This window comes from Maylandia zebra, linkage group LG18, assembly GCF_041146795.1.
Source record: "Maylandia zebra isolate NMK-2024a linkage group LG18, Mzebra_GT3a, whole genome shotgun sequence".
In the NCBI taxonomy this organism is placed as follows: Eukaryota; Metazoa; Chordata; class Actinopteri; order Cichliformes; family Cichlidae; genus Maylandia; species Maylandia zebra.
This window is the reverse complement of record NC_135184.1, coordinates 30,923,870-30,949,240: the sequence shown is the minus strand read 5'-3', so window position 1 is coordinate 30,949,240 and position 25,371 is coordinate 30,923,870. Positions and strand designations below refer to the sequence as shown.

General features: G+C 41.4%; 1 protein-coding gene across 1 annotated transcript; it reads left to right on the top strand.

The window, feature by feature from the left end:
* The first annotated feature begins 782 nt into the window (after nt 1–782).
* LOC101477462 (protein Niban 1) lies at nt 783–25,007 on the top strand. The gene is made up of 14 exons (XM_004573976.4): nt 783–931; nt 3,196–3,326; nt 3,464–3,601; nt 3,704–3,821; nt 4,990–5,151; nt 9,010–9,125; nt 9,517–9,621; nt 10,385–10,547; nt 10,704–10,885; nt 12,291–12,437; nt 12,542–12,652; nt 13,190–13,297; nt 13,398–13,509; nt 23,483–25,007. The coding sequence occupies exons 1-14, from the start codon at nt 799–801 to the stop codon at nt 24,745–24,747; spliced, it is 2,991 nt and encodes a 996-aa protein (XP_004574033.3). The 5' UTR covers nt 783–798; the 3' UTR covers nt 24,748–25,007.
* Nucleotides 25,008–25,371: the final 364 nt, after the last annotated feature.

Below are 25,371 nucleotides of genomic sequence, written 5' to 3'. Positions count from 1 at the left end.
AGCCCCACCCATTTGATTTAAAAGAGGAGGGGCTTAAAACAGCTTGTTTCAGACACTCTGCAACAAAGCCGGTAAAAGATGAAGAAGTTTATTTTTTAAAAGCTACTCCTTCACTGTCCAAGAATAAAGCCAAATTGAACTTTAAATAAACATAATACAAAATATAATCTTTAAGAGATTTAGTTAAATTTGCTATTATCTGGAAACTGTATATTTTGAAATGTAGAAGGTTAGGGTCTAGACTTTCATTGGTTGCTACAAAGGTACTTTTTTCATCTTAGTATATAAGGTTGACTTCAAAGTTTTACAGATTCAGCAGAGTTGAGAAAGGTTCAAATAATTATTACTTAAATAAGTTCATTTTTCCATTTGCCGTCTTGTTCTTTTGGTCACTACCCACAGTTCTAGCTCAGAGGTGGGGGCAGGAACATAGACTGATTAATAACGATCTCTCCGTGAACTGCCACAGATAACCCAAAGATGAGGGACTAAATGCTTGTTATCTTTTCTAACTTGTTCAATAAATGCATCACATAAAAAAATACTTATGTTGTTAGGTAAGGGTATTATGTTAAACATGTCACTCTTGTGCATACCAGCAGATGGCCTTGCAAGGATGGCTGTGACACTTGGGTACAATGTTAAAGTTGGTAGGGGCCGCAGTGACAGATTCCACCTCACATTTTGCTGGCCCCGCCCCACCTCACCACACACTGACTCACAGAGCACAGAGGAAATGAGTTGAGCAAAAGCCTCTTGACACATCAGAGCAGCTCATTCAGTTGACATGTGTTTCCTATGTGTGTTGTGCGCAGATCCTTAAATAACCCCAGTCACCTGTTCTTAACAACCTTCAAAAGAAAGAAAGTAGACATCATGGGAGCATCTTCCTCTGGCTTGCTGGATGAGGCCAAAATCAGCTACATCAAAGGTAACTAAGAAATCACTTTTCTTTTTCAGAGCAGCTCAGAAAAACTTGAATGTCAGTTTTCTAATCCTAAGAAATAGAAGGGAGAGAGTAAAAGTGAAACAGAACCTATAAATGTATGGGCACAATGATAGCAGCTACTTTGGCTTTGTAGTAGTCAAAGTAGTAGCAGTAATAAAAGCAATAGATGTGGTTATTGCAGCTGTATCAATGTAGTAGTAAATTTAAAAATAAACCAAACTGCTACTTTTGTTCGATTGCTTTTAGACAGCATAAATATATTTTTATTAGTCTTCTAGTTGCTAACTTTTAGCAAAAGGCTGACAGGAAACCTGGTTAGAGGTGCGGTGTGTTACAAGGGTCCCCGGAATAATGGGTTGACTGGGGAAATTGCGGTTATTTTGGGCTGGGTACCAGCCTTGACCACCAAGCTAAGAGTGTGACAGTAACCAAGCAAAGGACATTATGCTTTAAAGTCTAATTAAATTATATCTATTTTAATGAATATTTTAACTTTAATAGAAAAAAGTAACAAAACTGATGTGCTCTGTAAATGTTTTTGCTTATTTCTCCATGTGTACATTCCTATACATGTTATCAGCACAGTCACATCCTGTCACTAATCTCCCTTGCAAACTCAAATGTAATTACAGCTATTTCCAACTATTATATTATTATGGGTTGTCAGATCTCTGTCTATCTATGTGTGTCAGTATGTAAGATGAAAGTCAGGCTGGATAGTGGTCTCATACTGTAAACAAATGATTATGATCAATCTACACTGAAGACACCGGATTAAAAACCCGGAACCACAGTCAAAACCCACTTACACACCAGCGTACACAAGCAGGACTTTTGTTAAATTCGGCCACATGACAAATTACTTCACACCTGCACACTGTGGCATTGTTTATATTTGGCCTTTGTATATGTGTGAGGTAGTTGATATATCCTCTCACCCTTTTCAGACATGTACATTATTTCTTCAAATATGCCTGTCTTGTTTTACCTCTCCAAGATTACTTTTTACTTACCATTTATTACTGTTTTTTTTTCCCGCCGCCTGTCCCGTTTGGTTCTTTTGCCATCAGAATTATTGTCTGAAGGCCAAGAAAGATGTCCAACGGATTTACTATACCAAGTGGACCATGGACCAATACGGCCATTGGTATTATATATATATATATATATATATATATATATATATATATATATATATATATATATATATATAGGTAGATAGATCGATAATCTATGAGTATATAACAGTAAATACTAAATATTGAATATTATTGTGCAGCTTTAAGTGTTTTGTTAACTGCGTTAAATTTAAAAAAAATCTCCCTGGAGTCCAGTGCTAGGGCAATTTCTAGACCTTACCTTACGGTTGTAAGTTTTTTGCTCAAAACATTAAAAAAAGGTTAGGGATGACTATCAAAACAGTGAGCTGACAGAGATATTGGAGTTATGTCAGCCTGATGTCTTAGTGGTCACACTGCTTTCCCATAAAAGTCACAATGAGAGACTTGCTGGGCTGGATTTGAATGGTGAATCGCCTTGTAACCATTTACAGCCATTCATGCAGTGCTGTGTTCTATGCCTTTAAGTGCTATCTAACTACAATGACATTCTCACCTGTGACCCTTTAACTCACGTAGTTATATTAATAAACGAGCATGCACAACATTATAATTCCACATGTATCTTGTGCATTTTATGCTCAGCTCAATAACATCAGGATTATTTTCAACAATATGTATATAACAGTGTGGTGTCTCGCTAACTCTTAATGAAATTTAAAATAACACTTACATTTGGTCCATGCCTGAATGTCAGACAGACTTTAACATGCTGAACAAGCTAGCTAAGTTATGTAGCCCATATCTGAAGCAGGCTATGAAAGACATTGGCCTAGCAATTTAAACATTTGTCAGTATAAAAATATTGACAAGTGCAGCTTTAATATGTACATTTCCATCCTTAAAACTAAATTTACCATTCCCAGTTACTCTGCACTTGCAATGGTTTCCTTCAGTGAAGGGTATGTATAAGTTCAAACACTCGTTTTGAAATTAGTTTTTAATATCATGGAGTTTTTAATATCTGTGTAACAATGCACACAGAGAGGAAAACTATGCTGATTACTGTTATAAAAGAATACACATGTAAATATGTGTCATTATGAAAAAAATTGTTCTAAACAAGTTTGAGTAACATCAAACATTATAATAATCCCAACAACAAGCTGTGTTTCTGTATGCATCCAGGACTGGTTGATGGTACATTCCAGAGCTTCAGTGACTTTTACCGTCAGCAGTACTCTGTAGCCTACCTTGGACACTTACACCAGGAGGTGGAGCCTAAGAGAGAGGGGAGGGGGTTATTGCTTACACGGAGGGTAAGAGTTAAATCTTTTCAAACTCAATTCGACTACATATATATTTATGCATGTTGATGCAGCTGGAAAATTGGTCTAAATTTCTAATTATGTTAAAGTTTAACCAGTGTGTGCTTGTGTGTTTGTGCACTGTACAGCCTCAGTATGCTCCTGAGGAGGTGCTGTATGAAGGGAGCATTAAGTTCTCCAACTGGGATGAGCAGCTAAAGAAATGCAGAGAGAGATACATAATTCTGCGAAGAGACTACAAAGCAGAGATACATGATAGCATGGAGGTAACACACAGATTAATACGCTCACACACAGCACGTGAAATTTGCAGTCTAAATGATTTGCATCCTGTGATGAACATTGCTATCTGTGATTCCAATCTTTAGACTTTCAACCGTGGATGTGTGGCTAAGATGGTCCTCCAGCTGACGGGGGCAATTGTTTTCACCAAAGATGACGAATCAAGAGCTCACCTTGAGAAAACCTGTGCCGGAATACTGAATGGTATTTTAGATGTGCAACAGCATGACTGATACTACTCATAGTTTGTCTTCCCAATGAAGATATGATCTGCTTTAACTCAGCATCTCTGAAGTCAGTTAATGAAAATGAAACGACTGTCAGTAGGGAAATGCTCCATGATGAGGGTATGAGTACAGCAAACTGAGTAACACTACAAACTTAATCATTTTAGTACAGATAATTATTTATATATGTAGAACACCTCACACAAGGCAACAACTTGATAACAAGCAGGTTTTAATAAAGAAGTGTAACCTTCAAGGTTTTCCGCTGGATTTAACAAATTCCTGACCGTTCAAAACATATTTGAAGTTTAGCAAGCTGTGATAAAAGGCGGAAAACACCGCAGCCATTAGGATGATTACCAATCAGTGATGCTGACTGCTTGTGTTTGTGAATGTCTAACACTGTGCCACATTGACTTATGGTATAGCATTTTCTTCTTTCCTTTCATAAAGGATCCACCAGTGCAGTCCGTCATTTGTATTAAAGCCTAGATTGTACTAAATTCTTCTAGAGGGAGAGAGATATTTTGAAAATGGAAACAGGAAACATCGAGGAAAGTAAGATTATACAGTGATACACGCTATCTATCAACTGTTCGAAACCACTTGTAAATGTCCTTGGTTTTTTTGTGTTTTTTTAAGAACATTTAAATAAAAAAAGGGTTATAATATTGTAAATGAAATTTACAATAATGAGGTGTCTGAAAAATCAGATTGTGTTGACCCGTTTAAGTGTCAAACACAAGATTTTATACAAGAGTGTGTACTACTCCTCTCACATAACAGGACAATTTGATCAGAATAGAAGAAAATGTGGAAAGTTGCTAAAGATGATCAAGCTCAACAGAATCTCTAATGAACCTCAAATTCACATGTTCAGGCTGGGTTGGAATTTGATTTCATAGCAATCTGTCAAATCAAATACCATGATTCATCATTATTAAGTAAAAAAGGTCACCAGTATCTTTGAAGATGTCCAGTATCTGATAGATTCGATTTTAGTCACTTAATTACATGATAGATAATTTACTAAACAGTCAGAGGCTTATGAGTGTAACATAAACAAAAGCTTCTTTGTTGGACACAAATTAATAGAGAATACAGTCAAACCCACATCAGTAATTTTGTTTTATTTGTGTTTCCAGGAGGAAAGGAGGACTCTTCTTCTGCAGTCGTTAATCCAGATGCATTTGCTGTGCATCTCCACTTGGCTTACACAGGCCACACCTGCTTCCTGTTTCAACAAGAGGAGGAGCGAGATCACTTCCTGTCTGGCCTGAAGACCTGTATTAGACATCGCAACCTTGGTAAACACTCATATGTATGCTTTTGCCGTGGCCCACTTAGCCTTGCTTCAGATGTGCAGGGTAATAACACAAAATAAAGACAAAACAATGTCAAATGCCTGCTTGCACAATCACTGCAAGCTAAGAAATTCCCTAAGCAGTCAAAGCCATCACACGTGTAGATAATTTTAAAAGATGAATCGCTCGCTTTCAAATTATTTGAAATATCCAAATTTTTTTTAAAAAAATGACCAGACCCATCAGTTACCTCACTTTTTCTCCCCAAAGGTCTTTAAAAGGTCTTTATATGTTGGTATGACCAAGTGCAATTTGTCTATGTGCATGACTTCTAATTTCTGAGGATGTCCTAGTTCAGAATTATGTGTTTTCATATCAAATGAAAACAGTTTTACAAAGTATGCATCATTCTAACTACTACAAGGTCAACAACAAGTTTGGGTCCATTTCTTGCTCAGTAGCTCTGAATTTTTCTAACTCTCTCCTAAGCTGGTAGTCCTTGCTAATATTTTTGAGCTAAGAGCTCAAAAGGATTTTCAATATTTTGTCATGGTGTGCAGCGCTACATGCTGTTGATTAAATCCAAATACTTTTTACAGTTGTCTAATATCAGATGTGAGTGTAAAATATTTCAAATTGTTGTAGCAGAGTCCTGCTTCTGGTTGGCTCGTCTTTAGTTTGTCATTCATGTTGTGACAGTTGCCCGGGTGACAGATATAAATATTAATGCTGCTGACTTCCTGTGTGGTTAGCTAGGATACAAACCAAAAAACAAACCCCTTCAACTTTAAGCAATAAGGTTGCAAAAACACAGCACATCATATCTGCACAAAGATATCCTCAGCAGGAAATAGCACACAGATGGCCGCCACTGTCTATTTCACTTTAGATGTGTAAAGCCACAGCACTTACAGTGATGTTGATTTTATTCATCTCAAAGTGATATATCAACCTCTTCTTCCAATAACCATATCTCTTCATTTAAACACTTCCTTGGAATTTTAAGTCTTTGACTTTTTTAAACATTTGATGATGTTCTGGTGTCCCTTCAAAAAAAAAAGCTAGCCTACCTGAAGTACTTCTGCCCCCACTGTACACTTGTATGATATATAACACATAATGTTAATTTTAGATTATTGCAATCTGCCAGTTGTGGTCAGATGTTTACATAAACTCATGAATGCCATGAATAGGCATGAATATCTTGTTAATTTAGGGGGTTTTAATTTTTTTTTTTTTCATTTGAGTTACGAATTTGTATTTTCTCTAATCCACACAGGATCATACAGGCTGAAACACACATATATGCACTCATATCCTTATAAATAAAACACAACTTGAACAGGTAGTTGTTGACAGGCTTCTGGCAAATTGTGGTTGGATATTTGACCACTCATCTTGGCAGAATTAGAAGACTTAATTTAAATTGGTATGGTAACAATATTAAACAATAGTCTGTCCAGTTTTTACCCTGCCCTTCACATCATGGTAGCTAGGATAAGGCTTTTAAAGGAATGGAGAATATTTTTGGCCAGGTTTGCAAATTAAATTAAGAGAGTTTAAAAGTATCATGTGGAGGGTATTTACAGATGTCTAAATATTGGACTTTAGAAAGAAATTTTGCAATCATTATTGAAGATTGTTTGGATAGCTATTATTTTTAGTGTTTGTGCATACAAACTAGGTTTTACATAGTCTTTTCTAAAATTAGGAAACCTGTCAGTAGCTGCAGTGAGAAAAAATGCACACTGTTTTGTGAATTTAGCAATGACACAGATGCAGACTTGGTATGTTAGTCAGAGCAAATTCAGGGGTGATAGGTAGTGATGGGACTACCTATCATTTGAAACACATAACTATTTCTATCCATCCATCCATCCATCCAAACCAACTGAGTGAGTCCTTGGGTCTACCTCCTTGCGGTAGGACATTTCCGGAATACCTCACCTAGGAGGTGTCCGGGAGGCATTCTAGTCACATGCTCGAACCACCTCAAATGGCTCTTTCTGATGTGGACGAGCAGTGGCTCTACTTCAAGTCCCTGGTCGAGTCTTCCACTCATTGAAGAAAACTCATTTCTGCCACTTGTATATTTAACCTCATTCTTTCAGTCACTATCCAGAGCTCGTGACCATAGGTGAAGGCTGGAGCGTAGGATTGATGGCTTTGCTTTTATGCTCACCTCTGTCTTCAATTCAATTAGATTTAATTTGATTTCAATTTAAACAAATCACAACAATAGGTGCAAAAAATCACTCAGTGGGTTGAGGAGTATAAAAAAAACATGCATCATATTCAATTCAATTCAATTCAATTCAATCTATATAGTTCCAAATCACAACAGAAAAACCCAACAAGAATCATACGATCCCTAATGAGCAAGTGCTTCAGCAACAGTGGGAAGAAAAAACTCTTGGAACAGAAAGAAACCTCCAGCGGAACCAGACTCGGAGAGCGGTGGCTGGCTGGGGGTGTAGAGGGGAAGACAGGACAAAGACAAGCTGTGGAAAAGAGCCAGACAGGGTTTTCGGAACAAACTGTTAAATGTTCAGTTTCTATGCCATATGTCAGAACAAGATCTAGAATGTCATTAAAGTGGTGGGTGGGTTGTTTTATATTTTAAAAGAAGCCAATTGACGCTGTAATTTTTAGTATCTACATGGATGTTAAAATCACCCACAACAATTATTTTATCTGAGCTGAGCACATAATTTAGATAAAAAGTCTGAGAAATCGTTCAGAAACTTAGTAAGGCCCAGGTGGATGACAGATAACAACAAGTAAAACTGTTTTTTGCTATTTCCAGCTAAGGCTAAGAACCAGGCTTTCAAATTAATTAAAACTCTGTCTGGGTGTTTGGTTAATTAACAAGTTGGAGTGGAAGAGTTTTTGAACACCACTCAGACTCAGACAGTCAGGGTTTTCAAACAGGGGGCTAAACGGGGTCTCCAATTCAGTGATCCTGGCCTCCAGAGCTGCAAATAGGCATTTAATTACAAGTATCATTGTTACTAAAGTAGGCCAAGGAGTAAGTAAACATCTGACACAATGAGCAGGAAAGTGCAGGAGGAACAGGTGAAAAGACCATGCTGCTAGAGAGTCTGCTATGAGCTAATCTAAGCGAATCCCTAGAGACACATTTAGTGAATACTGTCAATATAATTAGCAGATCAATCAACAGAGAATGGATATTGTATAAAGTATGTGAAGACTATACTTTGAGATAAGATGTTGTCTATATGTTTTTAAGTAAAATCTATGCTATCTAATCAAAACTATATCTTCAGTCGATGTCAGCAGCATCCCATGTGTAAAATGTCTCTTCCTCTCCTGAAATATCTGATGGTTTACCAGAATCGCTTTGAGGCTGACCAAAAGTCAAATAGGAAATGGCCGCATGCTGTTTTTTTTTTTAAATTTATTTATTTTTAATTTTTAGCAGGATATGATTCATGACTTTCTGTTCCTTAAACTTCTGCAGAAAAAAAAATCTGAAACAGCTCAAGGGAAACTACACTACAAGACATGTTTTTTAGTGAATTAGCAAAAGAAAAAAAAGAAAAAAAGAACAAAAAAATTAGAGATGTGAAAATGGTCAGATGTGTTGTAATGAGAATGGAATATTGATGTCAGGGATCCACCGAGGATACAGGATCAGCACAATTTCTACCAAACTAAAATGACTAATGACAAAATACTAAGAATTAAGTATTTTAATACTTACCACACTTGTAGATCATTTTAAGCCACGGGTGTTCTAATAAGAATGGGATACTGATTTCAACTTTCAAAAATAAAGGGACAGGATGAGCATGCCACCAGATTCTTTCAGAATAATAACAAAATCCCTACTTCCTGCAGACCCGTGGTGTAATTCATCATATGAGAATCAAGCATATGCACGAGCCCTCCGACTCTACCGACAAGACAAAGGATGCTATGAATCCTGGGAAATGCTGCTGGGCACTGAGGAACAAGTTTGTACACACACACACATTAAAACTTTAAGCATGTCTGTGTTCTTCATTTCACTTTAGTTCAATTTATTTTTATAGTGCTAAATCACATTAATAGTTATCTCATGGCACTTTTTTTTCTAAAGACCCTACAATAACATGCAAGAATTAGAAAACTCCAATAATCAGATGTCCCACTACGAGCAAGCATTTGGTGACAGTTAGAAGGAAAAACTCCCTGAACCAGGCACAAGGAGGGAAAACCTCCTTGTGCTGCAACCAGTTAGAGTGTAGGGAAGGGAGACAGCAGAAAAGACAAACTGTGGAAAAAAGACAGAGATTAGCAATAATTTATGATTAAATGCAAAGTGTTGTAAAGACAAAGCCATAAACAGTGTGCTTGTGTATGTAGGTGCTTGCCTCCCAGGTGATGGAGGAAGTGTTGCCATGGTTACACAGTCAGCTTCAGTCCAGGATAAAAGGCAAGAAGACTGAAAAGATACGGCAATGGCTCGCAGTAAGTAATAATATGACACCAAGTCTCTGCAAATTCTGAGTCTATCTATTTATGAAATGTTCCTGTTCAGGATTGTTTTAGTACTATGTCACTCGTTTAGCATGTATGTGTAGCATTTAGCAATATTCTAACTAACACTACTGAATGGTACGGTAAAAGATGATCAAAGCATTAAGCAACATTCACAGGAATTATCATCTAATCAAGCAGTTCTGAGCAGCTTGCGAACATATGAGGTAATGAGCTGCTTTGTAAGATGTGTTTAACAATATATTTATATTTAGCAATACATAGGGGTATTTCTTTTACTACACTTTTTCTCCATGGCCATTTATGCAAATTAGAACAATGTTCAAAAATGTAAACAAATATTTAGATAGCTGTCTAAAGATAATGTAATGTGTCATTGGCATATTTAAATATAAACCTTGTATTACAAAAGTCCCTATTGTAATCAACTGGGGATCTTAAGCAAAAGTTCCTTGTTATGCTGCCCCCACGTGGTCAAAAAATAGCATTTTTTAAAGTGAACTTCAAGACTTTTTCTTTCTTTAGAAATGATATAATCTGATACCATACCAATCTGATCTTCTCAGAATGCTACCTAACTTATCAGAATTAAGGGAATTATCTGACAGCAAGTATCTTTGAACTACAACACTATTATCTTTTACCCCGTGTTCCAACAAATTGTGTGTGGCAGTTTTAGCATCAGTTTTTAATCTCTCTGTTGCACAGTGTATTAATTTGTTCGTATGTATAGACAGTGCAAGCAACCCACACGTTGGTGCTGGAAAAGCTGACTGCAGGTCTGGAGGCTCTGAAGAAGGAGTGCCGTGAGACAGCATCAGACAATCAGGCACTCATCAGATCCAATCTGGACCAGATAATGTCCTCTCACTTGTTCCTGGAGCAAAAAGTCAGAGGTACACATTGTTTGACTAATCTCATCTGAAAATGCCTAGAAAATGAGTGACTGTTTTTAATGGCTAAACTCAGCTAAATCCATATTAAGCTACAAACTGAGCGTCTAGCCATGGTTCAGCTTTTGTGCACATTTTGTGAATCTGTATCTGTTTCAGCATGTGTATGTGAAGAGGCAGAGAAAGTGTGCAGTGAGTCTGTAGCACCCTACATGTCCTCCATCCTTGAAGCACTTACCGAGAACATAAGCGGAGGTATTCTTGGGATGCAGCGCACGCTGAAAACACAGATGGATTCGGCCTTTTTACACAAAAACGAAGGGACACAGGAGACAAAGAAGGTGAGAGAGGACTTGTTTTTAGTTACCCTAAAGTATTTGTGTGGCAGCCAAAATAAGAGCTGTTCCAATTCTCCAAATACTGAAGAAAGAAGTTTGAATGCTGCCTTTATCGTTTCCTTTAACATAGGATACAGTGCACCATCCTTTATGAAAACGGAGGTGAAAACACTCCCATAATTTACTACAATGGACTATCTGACAATTATGAACACAGTCGACATAAGTGGAGCAGATCATGTAAATGTTATTTGTACAGTAGCTGCATTTTCCATTTCATTCCAAACCTCTTGATATATTTACAATTTTTACCAACAGTTTGTTAAGCTCAGAACTGAATATCACCAGGAGCCTCTAAACACTCAATGTGAAGACTGAGTGAAGAGTTTGAGGTTTTAGCAGTAACAAGAGCAATAGCAACTTTGAGCCATCCATGCAAAGTGCAGATTACGAATTCATTCTGATAACATCACCCCTTCTAAAAGTAAACTCTCCTAGTAGCAACTATCACAACCACAATGGGCATAAGACATGATTTTATGGTTTGTTTGTTTTGGGTTTTTTTGCATTTGATTTCATGCAAGATGTTAGTAAATGTTAGTAAACCTATGGCCACGAGCTGTGGGTAGTGACCGAAAGAACGAGATCCCGGATACAAGCGGCAGAAATGAGCTTCCTCCGAAGGGTGGCTGGCCTCTCCCTTAGAGATAGGGTGAGAAGTTTGGCCATCCGGGAGGGGCTCAGAGTAGAGCCGCTGCTCCTCCACATCGAAAGGAGCCAGCTGAGGTGGTTCGGGCATCTGACAAGGATGCCCCCTGGGCGCCTCCTGGGTGAGGTGTTCCAGGCATGTCCCACCGGGAGGAGGTCCCGGGGCAGACCCAGGACATGCTGGAGAGATTATATCTCTCGGCTGGCCTGGGAACGCCTTGGTATTCCCCCGGATAAGCTGGAGGAGGCGGCTGGGGAGAGGGAGGTCTGGGCCTCTTTGCTTAGGCTGCTGCCCCCGCGACCCGGCCTCAGATAAAGCGGATGAAGATGGATGGATGGATGGATGGATGGATGTTAGTAAATCTGGCCATAAATGTTCCTTCTTCTTTAAAGTGCCAGCCTTTGTAATGAAGGGATATTTTTCACAGGCTGTTCTCATTTACATAATCTCCATAAAACAGAACACAGTGTGGCATTTTGTACTCCATCTTCCTCATATTGTAGTTTCAACACAGCTGGGACATTTTCATTAAGGTTAGACTTTTGGAAGGCACCCATTGTGCCGCTTTTGTGCCATCTTGAAGAGGGTCTCATTTGAAATCAAGAAACACAAGATGTTTGAAGTTGAAGATGTCTGAAGTTTTTGCTTGCCCAAATTTTCAAAAGTGCTGACAGAAAGCATTTGCTCTATTTCTTTTAGGCCTTGTCCAGTCTACGATCAATGCGTCTAGATCAGTGCTACAAGCAGGTGGAGAACCTGACAGAGAAACTCGAAGCCTTAAAAGAGCGATTTGGATTGAGCAGCATTCATAGACTGGTTCACTATGCAAGTCTGGAGATGGAGCTGGTATGAAGCACAATCTTCAGTATAGACATGGCCTCTCAAGGAGCCTAAAAGTAGAAAAGATTGACGTGAGCCGTTTTTTAGTGTTTGCTGTGTGTGTGTTACAGTTGCTGGACAGTGCTGTCTACACCTTGGAACAGTTCCTCCAGTCATCAGCCAGACTGCAGCCCACTCAGGTTCCTGTTAAGTTGAACAGGGCTACAGAAAGAGTGCTGAAGGTAAATAAGTTAATTATTTTGAATTAAATTTTTATTTAATAAAAAATCTATCATGTGTGATCAGAAGATTTCTGAAGGAACTGTATAGACCGTGTATTTTAGAAATCCAAATAAATGAAAGATATGTGATTTTCATAAAATAAGGAATAAATATGCTTAGATACACCATTAAAATGTTACACACTGAAACAAAATGATGTGTGCATTCTAGTGGGAACCCTGGACTCTGGTCCCAAACCCTAAAAACATGTCTTTGTAGCAGGTGTAGTGCGCAGCTTGTTAAACCTGGAAAGCCCTGAGAGACTATTTGAAATCTACAAAGAAAAAGTATTTGTGTCACTGACAACTTGTGTTTTTATGTGGGTCAGTTGCAAATTGACACACTACAAGTTCAATTGCGGATTCAGACAGCAAAGTAAACTAACCTGTCACAGTGATAAGTAACTTGTTCCTGTTTTCTAGTGTGCCCCACAAATACAATACAATCTTTGCTCAAAAGTGAGTATTACAAAAAATCTTGCTTGTGTGTGTGAGTAGCAGCTGGACTATGACAGCAGGGTAGTCCAGAGGAGGCTGTACGAGGAAGCCCTGCTGGAGATCACTCTGCCTACTCTCACCAGGAAGATGGACAGCAAGTGGAAAACTGTAGGTCAACCTGCTGCTACTTCACTCTGTCTGACTCTATCGTGTGTTATTGATATTTTATATTCTACAAAGCATGGACTGTCTGGTTTTCTGTGTCTAGGAGCTGCAACAGTTTGAGCAGTACATTTTCGCTGACTACAGCAGTTTTATCCTGGTTCATAACATTTACGATGATGTTCTGAAAACCATTCTCAGCAAGCAGATAGAGACAGGTAAATATTGATCTTGATATTGATCTTTGTTTGTGCATTGGTATAGATTTTGTTTCTTCTTTTTTCTGGTATTCTCTCCTAGGCTACAAGGAGACAGGTTACAAATTAAACGAAAATCCTGGACTCATTTTATTTACATGGTTTTACCTCAGAGAGAAGCATCATTGTGAATCTATAAATTGTAAGGATTTGGTCACTTTTACCCTGTCATGAAGCATCTTCAACCTATTCTTGGATGACAGTGCATCCAAGCCCATTCATCAGGCACAGAGAACACTCATTTTCTGCTTCTAAATTGAAACTGAGGTTATTGTACACAGCCCAGAAAACCTTAGAAATATGGTATCTAATCAGATTCTTGCTCTGGATGGCATTACCTTGGCCTCCAGTAACGCTGTGAGGAACCTTGGAGTCATTGTTGACCAGGATATGTCCTTCAATGCACATATTAAACAAATATGTAGGACTGCTTTCTTCCATTTGCTCAATATCTCCACAAGTCTCAGAGTGACGCTGAAAAACTAGTTCATGCATTTATTACTTCTAGGTTGGACGACTGTAATTCATTATTATGAGGATGTCCTAAAAACTCCCTAAAAAGCCTTCAGTCGATCCAAAATGCTGCAGCAAGAGTCCTGACAGGGACTAGAAAGAGAGAGCAGATTTCTCAGATATTGGCTTCGCTTCATTGGCTCCCTGTTAAATCCAGAATTAAATTTGAAATCCTGCTCCTCACATACAAGGCCCCATCTTATCTTAATGACCATATCACCCTTTTAGAGTACTTCGCTCTTGCACTGCAAACTTACTTATGGTTCCAAGAGGATTTAAAAATAGTAAAAAAGTAGTACATCGTACTTGTATGATTAGGCTTAAAACCTTCTGTAACAAACCACGGCAGACACAGCAGACCTGGTGACATTTTTATGCTCTTAAGCATCCTTTATTAACTCTCACACGTTGCTATTCACACCACAGCCAGCTTAACATACCGACAACAACAAGAACCACACTCAGGACCCAGTAGTATTTAAGCAGGGTGGTGTGATGACCCGATGCAGCTCCAGTGCGTTGGCTTCTCCTCCAGCTGTGCCACAACCACGCCTGCCACACTTTCCTTTTTCTAAAGCGTATAGTTAGACAGTAATCAGGTGACCCTGAATCCTCCCTTAGTTATGCTGCAATAGATGTAGGCTGCTGGGGGATTCCCATGATGCACTGAATATTTCTTCTTCACTCACTATGTGTTAATAGACCTCTCTGTATTGAGTCATACTTGTTATTAATCTCTGGCTCTCTTCACAGCATGTCTTTTATCCTGTCTTCCTTCTCTCACCCCAACCAATCACAGCAGATGGCCCCGCCCCTCCCTGAGCCTGGTTCTGCCGGAGGTTTCTTCCTGTTTAAAGGGAGTTTACCTTCCCACTGTCGCCCAAGTGCTTGCTCATAGGGGGTCATATGATTGTTGGGTTTTTCTCTGTATTTATTATTGTTTATATATATCTTACAATTTGAGTGGTTTGGAAAAACGTGCTTCATATCTAATTCCATTCAATTTAGTTCAGTTTTATTTCTATAGCACTGAATCACAACAACAGTTGCCTCAAGGTGCTTTATATTGTATAGTAAAGTAAAGTAAAGTAAAGACTTAATAATACAGAGAATCCCAACAAAAATCATATTACCCCCCCTATGAACAAGCGCTTTGGTGACAGTGGGAAGGAAAAACAGCAGAATCAAACTCATTGAGGAGCAGCCATTTGCTGCGACCGGGTGGGGGTGTGGGGAGGAAGACAGGAAGAGAGCCAGAGATTAATTATGACTAATATTTGAATGCAGAAACCTGTATAAAGACATAGTGAGAAAAAGGTTAGTGAAGAATAAACACTCTCCCCAGTGCATCAAGGGAAGCCCCCTCCCGCAGCTTAGACCTAAGCCTGATCTTTACAAGAGGGTGTCTGTCTCTCCAATCCAAACTGGAAGCTGGTTCCATAGAAGAGGGGCCCAAAAGAAGGCTCTCCCTCCCATTCTACTTTTAAACACCCTAGGAATCACAATTAAGCCAGCAGTCTGAGAACAAAGTGCTCTGTTGGTGTGATACGATAACTATGAGGTTTTTAAGATAAGATGGGGCCGGTTCTTCAAGACCTTTTACGTGATAAAAAGGTTTTTAAATTCAATTCTGGATTTAACAGGGAGGCATTAAACAGAATCCAGGATGAGAAAAATATGCTCTTTCTTTGTGTAATGGGGAAGGCTTTAGGACCCAGGGGACTCAATGGAGGGCATAAAAGAGGGCGTAGTAACAGGTGCTGACGATTCCCACTGACAAGCGGCTGTGAGTAATGGATGCGTGAGTAGGTGAAGAGCCGAGAAGTTTAATCGCCTACGACGCAAACTGTGGTTTTAAACCTCTATAGATGAGGTTCAAGTAGTGATTTCTGTGGAAGAAAAGGCCAAGACAAATCAGGTGTGCAGCAAATACAGTTGCCTACTCGAGGGCAGGCTGCACATGCGACCTTGTCACTGTTTTTTTCCTCCTTCTCTGTATGGTTGTGTTTTGTTGGTTTTAGCAGGTCACCGTTTTTAATTATTTTTGTTGTTTTATTTCGGGTTTTGTTTATTTTTATTGGGTTGGTGCAATACTAAGCGGGCAACGTGCAATCCCTGAGTGGGGCTCATACCTCGGGGGAATGAGGATTTTTTAGTGGTGCTCTGTGTGTGGATTTGCCGTGATTAAGGTTTATTAAGAGTGCTTTTGTATTACCACCGTCTATTGCCTGAACTAGCACTTAGTGCATTGCTATAAGTGTTCGGTTGGGCCTTTTTATGTTTGAGGTGGATTTGTCTCTTTTAGAGTGACGAGCACCCGGGACCGCCAAGGAGGAACAAACCCTCAGGTGATAGCTTTGTTGCTGGCAAGGTTGCACCGCTACTATTTTTTTGTTGTAGCGATGTTTTAGGTTTTTTTTTCTTTTTCTCAAAACTTTGGTGTCTTGTCATGTTAATAAATTGTTGAACATCTTTTACTGATATTGACCCTCTTGTCCTGTTTATTCTGGATTCGATCCTGTGAGAGTTTTTTTTGGTCTGAAAGTTCGTACTAGTCATAAGAGAGGCCCACAGTGGTTACTTGGTGCCTTATACCACGCTACATTAATTGGCGTTGTCGACAGGTTCTAGGTCATATCAGTTACGGTGTTTGGTTTTTATTTTGATGGTGGCCCTGCTTATTTTAGGAAGAATATTAAAGGAGAGGAGGGAAAGAAAAAAAAACAGTGACATTTTCTACGGAGGGGAAGCCAACGCTTGGACTGCTGTGGGGATAATAGACCTCCGTCGCCGACCTTATGGATGACGTACAGGCCCTTTTGGAGCAGCTGCAACAGCTAAAAGCAGCAAATGAACAGTTGAGGGACCAATTACAGGAACGTTCTCCTGTGACTGGCCAAGTGCCAGACCCAGTGCCAGGTCCATCTACTGTGCCCTCAAATATGAATTCAATAAATGAAGCTTCCAATGTGTGTTACGTTTATGCACCTCGGGAGCGTAAATGCCCAAGGTTCACCGGTAAACTGTCAGTGGACTTGTTAACGGTTGACCAGTGGGTGGAAGAAGTACATAGGTGCTTGGAGATTCGTCCTATGTCAAGAGCAGCACAAGTGATGTTTGTGATGGACCATCTTGATGGCAGTGCCAAATCGGACGTCTGTTTTCATTCGAGTATCAGCAGAGACACTCCTGACAAGATCTTTGATATTTTGGTCGAGAACTATAGCTGCACTCAGTCATATGTAGCTGCCCAGCTACAGTTCTTCCAGCGCACCCAGCGAGAAGGGGAATCTCTGCGAGATTACTCTCATGCTCTTAAATCTCTAATGGACATTGTAAGCTGTAAGACACCAGGTGGTATTCCAAATTCTGACATATTGTTAAGAGATCAGTTTACTGAACATGTCCATGATGATATGCTGCGTAGAGAGCTGAAACAGCGGGTCCTCCAAACACCAGACCTGTCTATTCTTGCCCTACGCAGTATTGCCCTTAAGTGGGCTGATGTAGGGAGGCAGGGAGGGAAAACTAGGCCCCGAGCCTATTCCTGTGATACGAATTGCCAGGTAGTAGAGGGAGTTAATGCAGAGATGCATGCAGTCACCCTCGGGTCTAATGATGACATTCTACAGATAAAAGAGTGCCTTCGTAAACAACAGGTTCAATTGGATACGCTTATGAAGCAGATGTCGGTCCATTTCTCACAGCCGTCTCAGACTAACATCCCCTCGATCTCTCCCACCACTGGGCCCTTTCGTTTCCAGGCAGATGGAAAGCCAATTTGCCATTGGTGTGGTAGGGCTGGTCACATTGCCAGGTTCTGTAGGGTCAAACATCTAGCCACGAAGAACAGTGGTGGGTCTCATGCTGACGCACATGCACACAGTCAGGTTGTGGAACAAGGCCCTGAGTCTCAGCTGTCGGGAAACTAGGTCCCTCTGGTGCAGAGAGCCAGGCATCGGGAACAGGGTTTGTAGGCTCAGCTGAAGTTGTTATGGGAGATCCCTCTCGCTTAATTGGAAATTGTCCAGTGGTGGAAATAGAAATGGGGGGTGTTATAGTTCCCTGTCTTTTGGATACTGGGTCCATGGTCACCACTATTCGAGAGAGTTTCTTTGAGAAGCACTTTAGGCCGCAGGGGGTGGGGCACTTAAAGAAATGCCAATGGTTACGCCTCAGGGCAGCTAATGGGTCGAAAATCCCCTATATAGGCTACATGGAGCTTGATGTGACTGTTTTTGGCGGCATCCTGACAAAAATGGGCGTGTTAGTGGTGGAGGACCCTCGAGATGGTAGCGTTCAGCAGCCACAGAGTGTGCCTGGTCTCTTGGGGATGAATATCATTAGCCGTTGTTACCACCTACTCTCGGAACAGTTCGGCCCTCGTCTGTTTGAATCCCCTGCCCTTGAAAATGCCAGTAAGACGTGGAAAGAGACACTTCATAAGTGTCAGCGCATTGAGGCTTTGAATACATCCGGGTATTTAGGTAAAGCAAAAGTCTATGGTCGAGCTGTTTGTGTCCCTGCTGGGTCGTTGAAATGGATACGCACTAGTTGCCCCTCTGCTGCTAATATTAATTTCCCATCAGTGCTCCTGGAGCCTATAGCGACGGGTAATCCCCTGCCGGGGGGCATCTTGGTTTCTCCGGCCCTCATTTCTGTTGAACAAGGTGTGGTTGACATTCCGGTGGTTAATGTGGGAACTGAGGATGTTTGGTTACCGCCTTGTACACAACTAGGCGAGTTGCATCTGGTTGACCCCCCATCATCTGGGAACCCTGTCGTTATCGCAGAGTCTGAGGACTCCACGCTGCCGATAACGATGCACGAAGTGACCGTACAGGCGCATTCGCACTTTGATGTTTCTGAACTCTCATGGCCTACTTTGTCCAATGAACAGGTCCAACAAGGAGTGTCACTTTTGCAGAAGCATTGTTCAGTTTTTAGTCATGGGGAGGGAGATTTAGGATGTACCACATTGGTGGAACATGAGATCCCTTTAATGGACGATGCCCCAGTGCGACAGCGGTATCGTAGGCTCCCACCTTCTCAGTATGAACAAGTGAAAGCTCATATTAAAGATTTGTTGGATCGGGGAGTAGTGCGTTTAAGCAGTAGCCCTTATTCTTCCCCAATTGTGGTGGTTTTCAAGAAAAATGGGGAGATTAGGCTGTGTGTTGATTACCGTTTGCTTAATGCCAAGACACGGAAAGATGCTTATCCCTTACCCCGTATTGAGGAGTCATTAGATGCCCTGACGGGAGCACAGTGGTTCTCTACATTGGACCTTGCAAGTGGGTATAATCAAGTACCAGTGGCCGAGAAGGACAAAGCCAAGACTGCTTTCTGTACCCCTTTTGGGTTGTTCGAATTCAATCGAATGCCATTTGGGCTTTGTAATGCCCCTAGCACCTTTCAGCGGCTAATGGAGCGGATTTTTGGGGACCAAAGTTTCCAGTCCCTCTTATTGTACCTGGATGATATCGTGGTGTTTTCATCCTCTTTTGAACAGCATTTGGAGCGTCTTGACTTGGTCTTAACGCGGCTGAAAGAGCACAATCTAAAGTTGAAGCTGGAGAAGTGTCACTTTTTCCAGCCAGAGGTTCAATACCTCGGGCATGTGATATCAGCTTCTGGGGTGGCGACCGACCCCTCTAAGATTAGTGCAGTGGCTGGGTGGGCGCGACCGACTACTTGTATAGAGCTACAGTCATTTTTGGGATTTGCCTCATATTACCGGCGGTTTGTCAAGTATGCTGCCCCGCTTCACCGGCTGGTGGGCGAGCTGGGAGGTACCAAGAAGAAACGTAGAAGTGGTACCAGTGGGCCAATGGGCCAATGGGTCACCTTTGGAGTGAGGAATGTGAGAATGCATTCCAAACATTAAAAAGGTTGCTGGTTAGTGCCCCAGTATTGGCCTATGCCGACTTTGCTAAACCTTTCGTCCTTGAGATAGATGCCAGTCAGGCAGGGTTAGGGGCAGTACTATCCCAGGAGCAAGAAGGGAAGAGACGGCCAGTTGCTTTTGCTAGCCGGGGCCTGCGACCTAGTGAAAGGAATATGTCCAATTATAGCTCTAGAAAGTTGGAATTTTTGGCTCTAAAATGGGCTGTCACTCAAAAGTTTCGGGAGTATTTGTTGGGAAATAAGTTTGTCGTGTTCACAGATAACAATCCTCTCAGTTATTTGCAGACTGCTAAATTGGGAGCTGTAGAGCAGCGATGGGCCTCAGAGCTAGCTGTGTTTAATTTTGAGATTAAATACAGGCCAGGTCCCAGCAACCGCAATGCTGATGCGTTGTCACGGCAGCTACACCCACAGAGTCCATCTGGCCTGCTTCCAGGGGTGAAGATCCCACAGACAGATGTGCAAGACCAGACAGATGTGGGGCAGCTGGGAGATGCTGTTGCTGCTACGTGTAGGGCCATAGGTGCATTTCCATCCCGACCTAAAGCTGACTTAATATCCCTTCAAGCTGCCGACCCGGTAATTGGCCCTTTCTTACAGTATTGGGAAAGTGGGAGGCTGCCTACTAAACAGGAAATGGGAAATGTAAGTAAGGGAGTGAAAAAGTTGTTGCAACAGTGGCCCAGAATCAAGTTGAAGGAAGGTGTCTTGTATCGTCAAGTTCAGACACCTGGTAATAGCAAAGTTTTGCTTCAACTGTTGCTACCCCAGTGCTTGCAAATAGAGGTTCTAAGAAGTTTACATGATGATCATGGTCATCAAGGCATTGGACGCACTACCAGCCTGGTGAGAGAAAGGTGTTTTTGGCCTTTTATGGCACGAGACATTGAGAAATATTGTCAGGAGTGCGATCGTTGTGTCTTGGCAAAGGCTGTACAACCAAAGGTTCGCACATTTAGGGGGGGTTTGGTGGCCGCTAAACCCCTGGAAGTCATTGCCATTGATTTCAGTGTTTTGGACAAGTCTAGTGATGGGCGTGAGAATGTACTTGTGGTCACTGACGTGTTTTCGAAGTTCTCTCAAGCATACCCTACAGTAGATCAACGGGCAAGTACAGTGGCACGGGTGTTAACTGAAAAATGGTTTTATATCTATGGGGTCCCTAAGCGTATCCATAGTGATCAAGGAAAGAGCTTTGAGGGAGATTTGTTGAAACGTCTGTGTCACCTGTATGGCATAGACAAAAGCAGGACCACGCCATATCACCCTGAAGGCAATGGACAATGCGAGAGATTTAACAGAACACTCCATGATCTGTTGCGCACACTCCCTACTGATAAGAAAAGAAAGTGGCCGCAATACTTGCCACAGGTATTGTATGCTTACAATACCACAGAACATCAGTCTACTGGTTTTTCACCGTATGAGCTTATGTTTGGCCAGAAGCCCCAGTTGCCTGTTGATTTCCTACTGGGGGCTTCCCAGTCGGAATCAATGTCTAGATCTGCGCAGGAGTGGGTGGAGGAGCATAAACAACGTTTAAGCTCGGTTTATGTGCATGCGAGAGAACAACTCCAACAAGCTGCAGAGAGGAGAAATAAACATTTTCAGCCCACAGTTATTTCCCTTCTCCCCCCAGGTACTTTGGTTTATCGGAAAAGTCACCCTTTAGGCCGCCATAAGATCCATGATGCCTGGGATTCTACGGTGTATGTTGTTGTGCAGAGTATGGACAAAGAAGGCAGGGTTTATAAAATACGCCCTAGAGATCATTCAGGCCCTGACAAAAACTTAAATCGGGCAGAGTTGAGAGTAATACCTTTGGGTACTATGGCACCTGCTCCAGACCAACATCCCCTCGGTGACCCAGGGCTGGTACTTGAGTCACCCCAGCAATCAATATCGGATATACCAGATGATGACAGTGAGGTGGGTGGAGTTATACTCGCCATGGCTCCAAACCCACCCAGAGATCAGCTACCCTTGGTATCGGTTTCAGAGCCTGTTGGTGAAACTAGGAGTCTAGGCCTGAGCAACCTGAACCCTGTAACCCTAGTTCCAGAACAGCCAAGGGAAAGTGGGATTGATAATAGGGAGAATGTTCCAGAGCAGGACCCGGGAAGAGTTCAGGAGCGGCCTAAAAGAAGTACAGCAGGAAAACATTCAAACCCCTTTAACCTCCCGCGGTCAGTAAATTCGACGGTTGTTTTTCTCACCGGTGATTCACAAAGTTCCCCTGTCCATAATGGTTTGCCCCAAAATGTATTTAGGCCCTGGCAGTAAGTGGTCGCCGGGACGGTGACCTTTTAAAATGAGGGCAATTGTAATGGGGAAGGCTTTAGGACCCAGGGGACTCAATGGAGGGCATAAAAGAGGGCGTAGTAACAGGTGCTGACGATTCCCACTGACAAGCGGCTGTGAGTAATGGATGCGTGAGTAGGTGAAGAGCCGAGAAGTTTAATCGCCTACGACGCAAACTGTGGTTTTAAACCTCTATAGATGAGGTTCAAGTAGTGATTTCTGTGGAAGAAAAGGCCAAGACAAATCAGGTGTGCAGCAAATACAGTTGCCTACTCGAGGGCAGGCTGCACATGCGACCTTGTCACTGTTTTTTTCCTCCTTCTCTGTATGGTTGTGTTTTGTTGGTTTTAGCAGGTCACCGTTTTTAATTATTTTTGTTGTTTTATTTCGGGTTTTGTTTATTTTTATTGGGTTGGTGCAATACTAAGCGGGCAACGTGCAATCCCTGAGTGGGGCTCATACCTCGGGGGAATGAGGATTTTTTAGTGGTGCTCTGTGTGTGGATTTGCCGTGATTAAGGTTTATTAAGAGTGCTTTTGTATTACCACCGTCTATTGCCTGAACTAGCACTTAGTGCATTGCTATAAGTGTTCGGTTGGGCCTTTTTATGTTTGAGGTGGATTTGTCTCTTTTAGAGTGACGAGCACCCGGGACCGCCAAGGAGGAACAAACCCTCAGGTGATAGCTTCGTTGCTGGCAAGGTTGCACCGCTACTATTTTTTTGTTGTAGCGATGTTTTAGGTTTTTTTTCTTTTTCTCAAAACTTTGGTGTCTTGTCATGTTAATAAATTGTTGAACATCTTTTACTGATATTGACCCTCTTGTCCTGTTTATTCTGGATTCAATCCTGTGAGAGTTTTTTTTGGTCTGAAAGTTCGTACTAGTCATAAGAGAGGCCCACAGTGGTTACTTGGTGGCTTATACCACGCTACATTTGTAGTCCCTTGTCAGTACTCCTGCGGCAGCATTTTGGATTGACTGAAGGCTTTTCAAGGTGTTTTTAGGACAGCCTGACAATAATGAATTTTCTACTCCGTGTAGAAAATTCCCGTGTAAAAAAAATGGGTTCTGAAAACCTGTACATCCATTAGGCAGCTGACAGAATGAAGTGCTCTGTCCTATAATGAAACCTGTGACAAATACTGAATATGAACTGGAACATTCCTGTTTGGTCCAAACATAAATTATGATTTTGTCTCTTCCTCATTATCAGCTGTCCAGGATGCAGCTAGTAAGAAAAGCAACAATCTCCTGTTGGACACTTCAGATCTTGCAATTAGTCAGTACAGTTTGCTGGGACAGACGCCTCCAAACTCTGCACCAGACAGCCCATCTGTTCATGCCCGACGGTCCTCCTCAGCCATGCCCACTGATGATCAAGAAACAATTTCTGCAGTGGAAGAAAAAAGTCAGACAGTTGATGTTTGCCCCCAGAGGAAGACAGAAGGTAACACTGATAGTGAATGTGACCAGACACATGTCTCTGACCAGAGCACAGTGCTTCTTTCTCCAGTTATTATCGTGACACAACAGTTGGATGAAACTGGCAGCAAAGAGGACCTGTTCCTGAAGGAAACCATAGAAGTTCAGATCACAACTGATGCATCTTCTACAGCAACAGAGCCAACAATAGCAAACAGATCAGACACAGATGCAAATGTTACATATGAAGTCAATGCACCCAAGTTATCTGCTGAACAAGGACCGACCATCCCAGACTCTCTGGAGTCGTCCCCTCTGGTCTCACCTCAGACAACAGAGATCCAAGTTCAAAGTGAACCTGCTATGCCTGACCTTTCAGTCTCAAATCAGCCATCAGAAGAGGATTCTTCCATCCAGCCTGCCTTACCATCACACCCACCTGATGCAGATAGTCCAGTACAAATCAGCCTCGGATCACTAAGTGAGGCAATTGCTTGCAGTTCCTCAGAACCTTCTGTTATGCCAATGATGGGACAGCAGACCACTGACAGAGCAGTCTATTTGACAGGAGAACTTAAAGACAATTGGGAGGTGGAGAGAGTAAAAGAGGAGAAACACAAAGATGAAGCAGAAATTGAGGGGCGTGAGACAATTCAAGCACGGGAAGAACAGAGAGAGAAAGAAGAGGTAACAGAGAAAGAAACAGGTGAGGGGCAGATGGAGATCCAAACAGGAGGTGAGCCTGCTGATGACAGCTCATCTGGATCACCAGTGGAGACCACCACTGCCTTAAACACAGAGCAGAAAAAGAATAAAGAGATGATGGAGGAAGAAGTGCCAAGCAGTGAACTCAGGATTGAAAATAAAAAGGATGAAGATGAAGCAGTCACAGAGAAAGGAGATTCTACAGAAGAAAAAAAAGAAGAGGATACACCAGTAGAGAGTGCTAATGAGCTACCTTCGGACAGCGTGGCTTGCATCAGAGAACTTGTGGTTGAGATTATTGAGATAGAAACAACAGTCTCCCCTGTTGCTGACAGTAGCAACAATCTCTGAAACAAGCATTAAAACAGCAAGAGCAGTTCCAGACCAATGATTCCCAACCAGATAAAAGTCACTTCAATAAGCCTTACATTTTCTAATTATTCCAGACAGAAATTTGTGCTGATTTAATTAATGTGCTGTGTTTTCATACAACAGTAAACTGAAAAATGGAATAGTTTGTCATTCTATTGTAACTCTTTTGTTGCTTTTTTTGATTCTATATTTTCTATAACAATTGCATTGAATCATCCAAATAAAGATGTTAAACTTGTGATTTTTTTTTTAAAAAGTCGCTTTAATAATTCATTTGATTTGGTCCTCTTTAACCAATAAGCTCCAACTAATGCACGGAGATCTTTCTGAGACCTTTCTAAAGCTGTTGTGGCAGGCATGTAACCACTCCTGGGGTGTACCAGGATGAATATTCAGTTGGATGGTCAATTCAGTTGGATGGTCAATCAAGCACAATGATAAAATGACCGGCAAACCATTTGGTAATAGTTTTGGCACTATGAGAAGGCGGAAAGCCCTGCTGGAAAGGAAATCTGCATCTCTATAAAGCTTGTCAGTAGACTGAAGCATGGAGAGCTCTATAATCTCCTGGTGGACAGCTGCGATGGCCTTAGATTCGAGAAA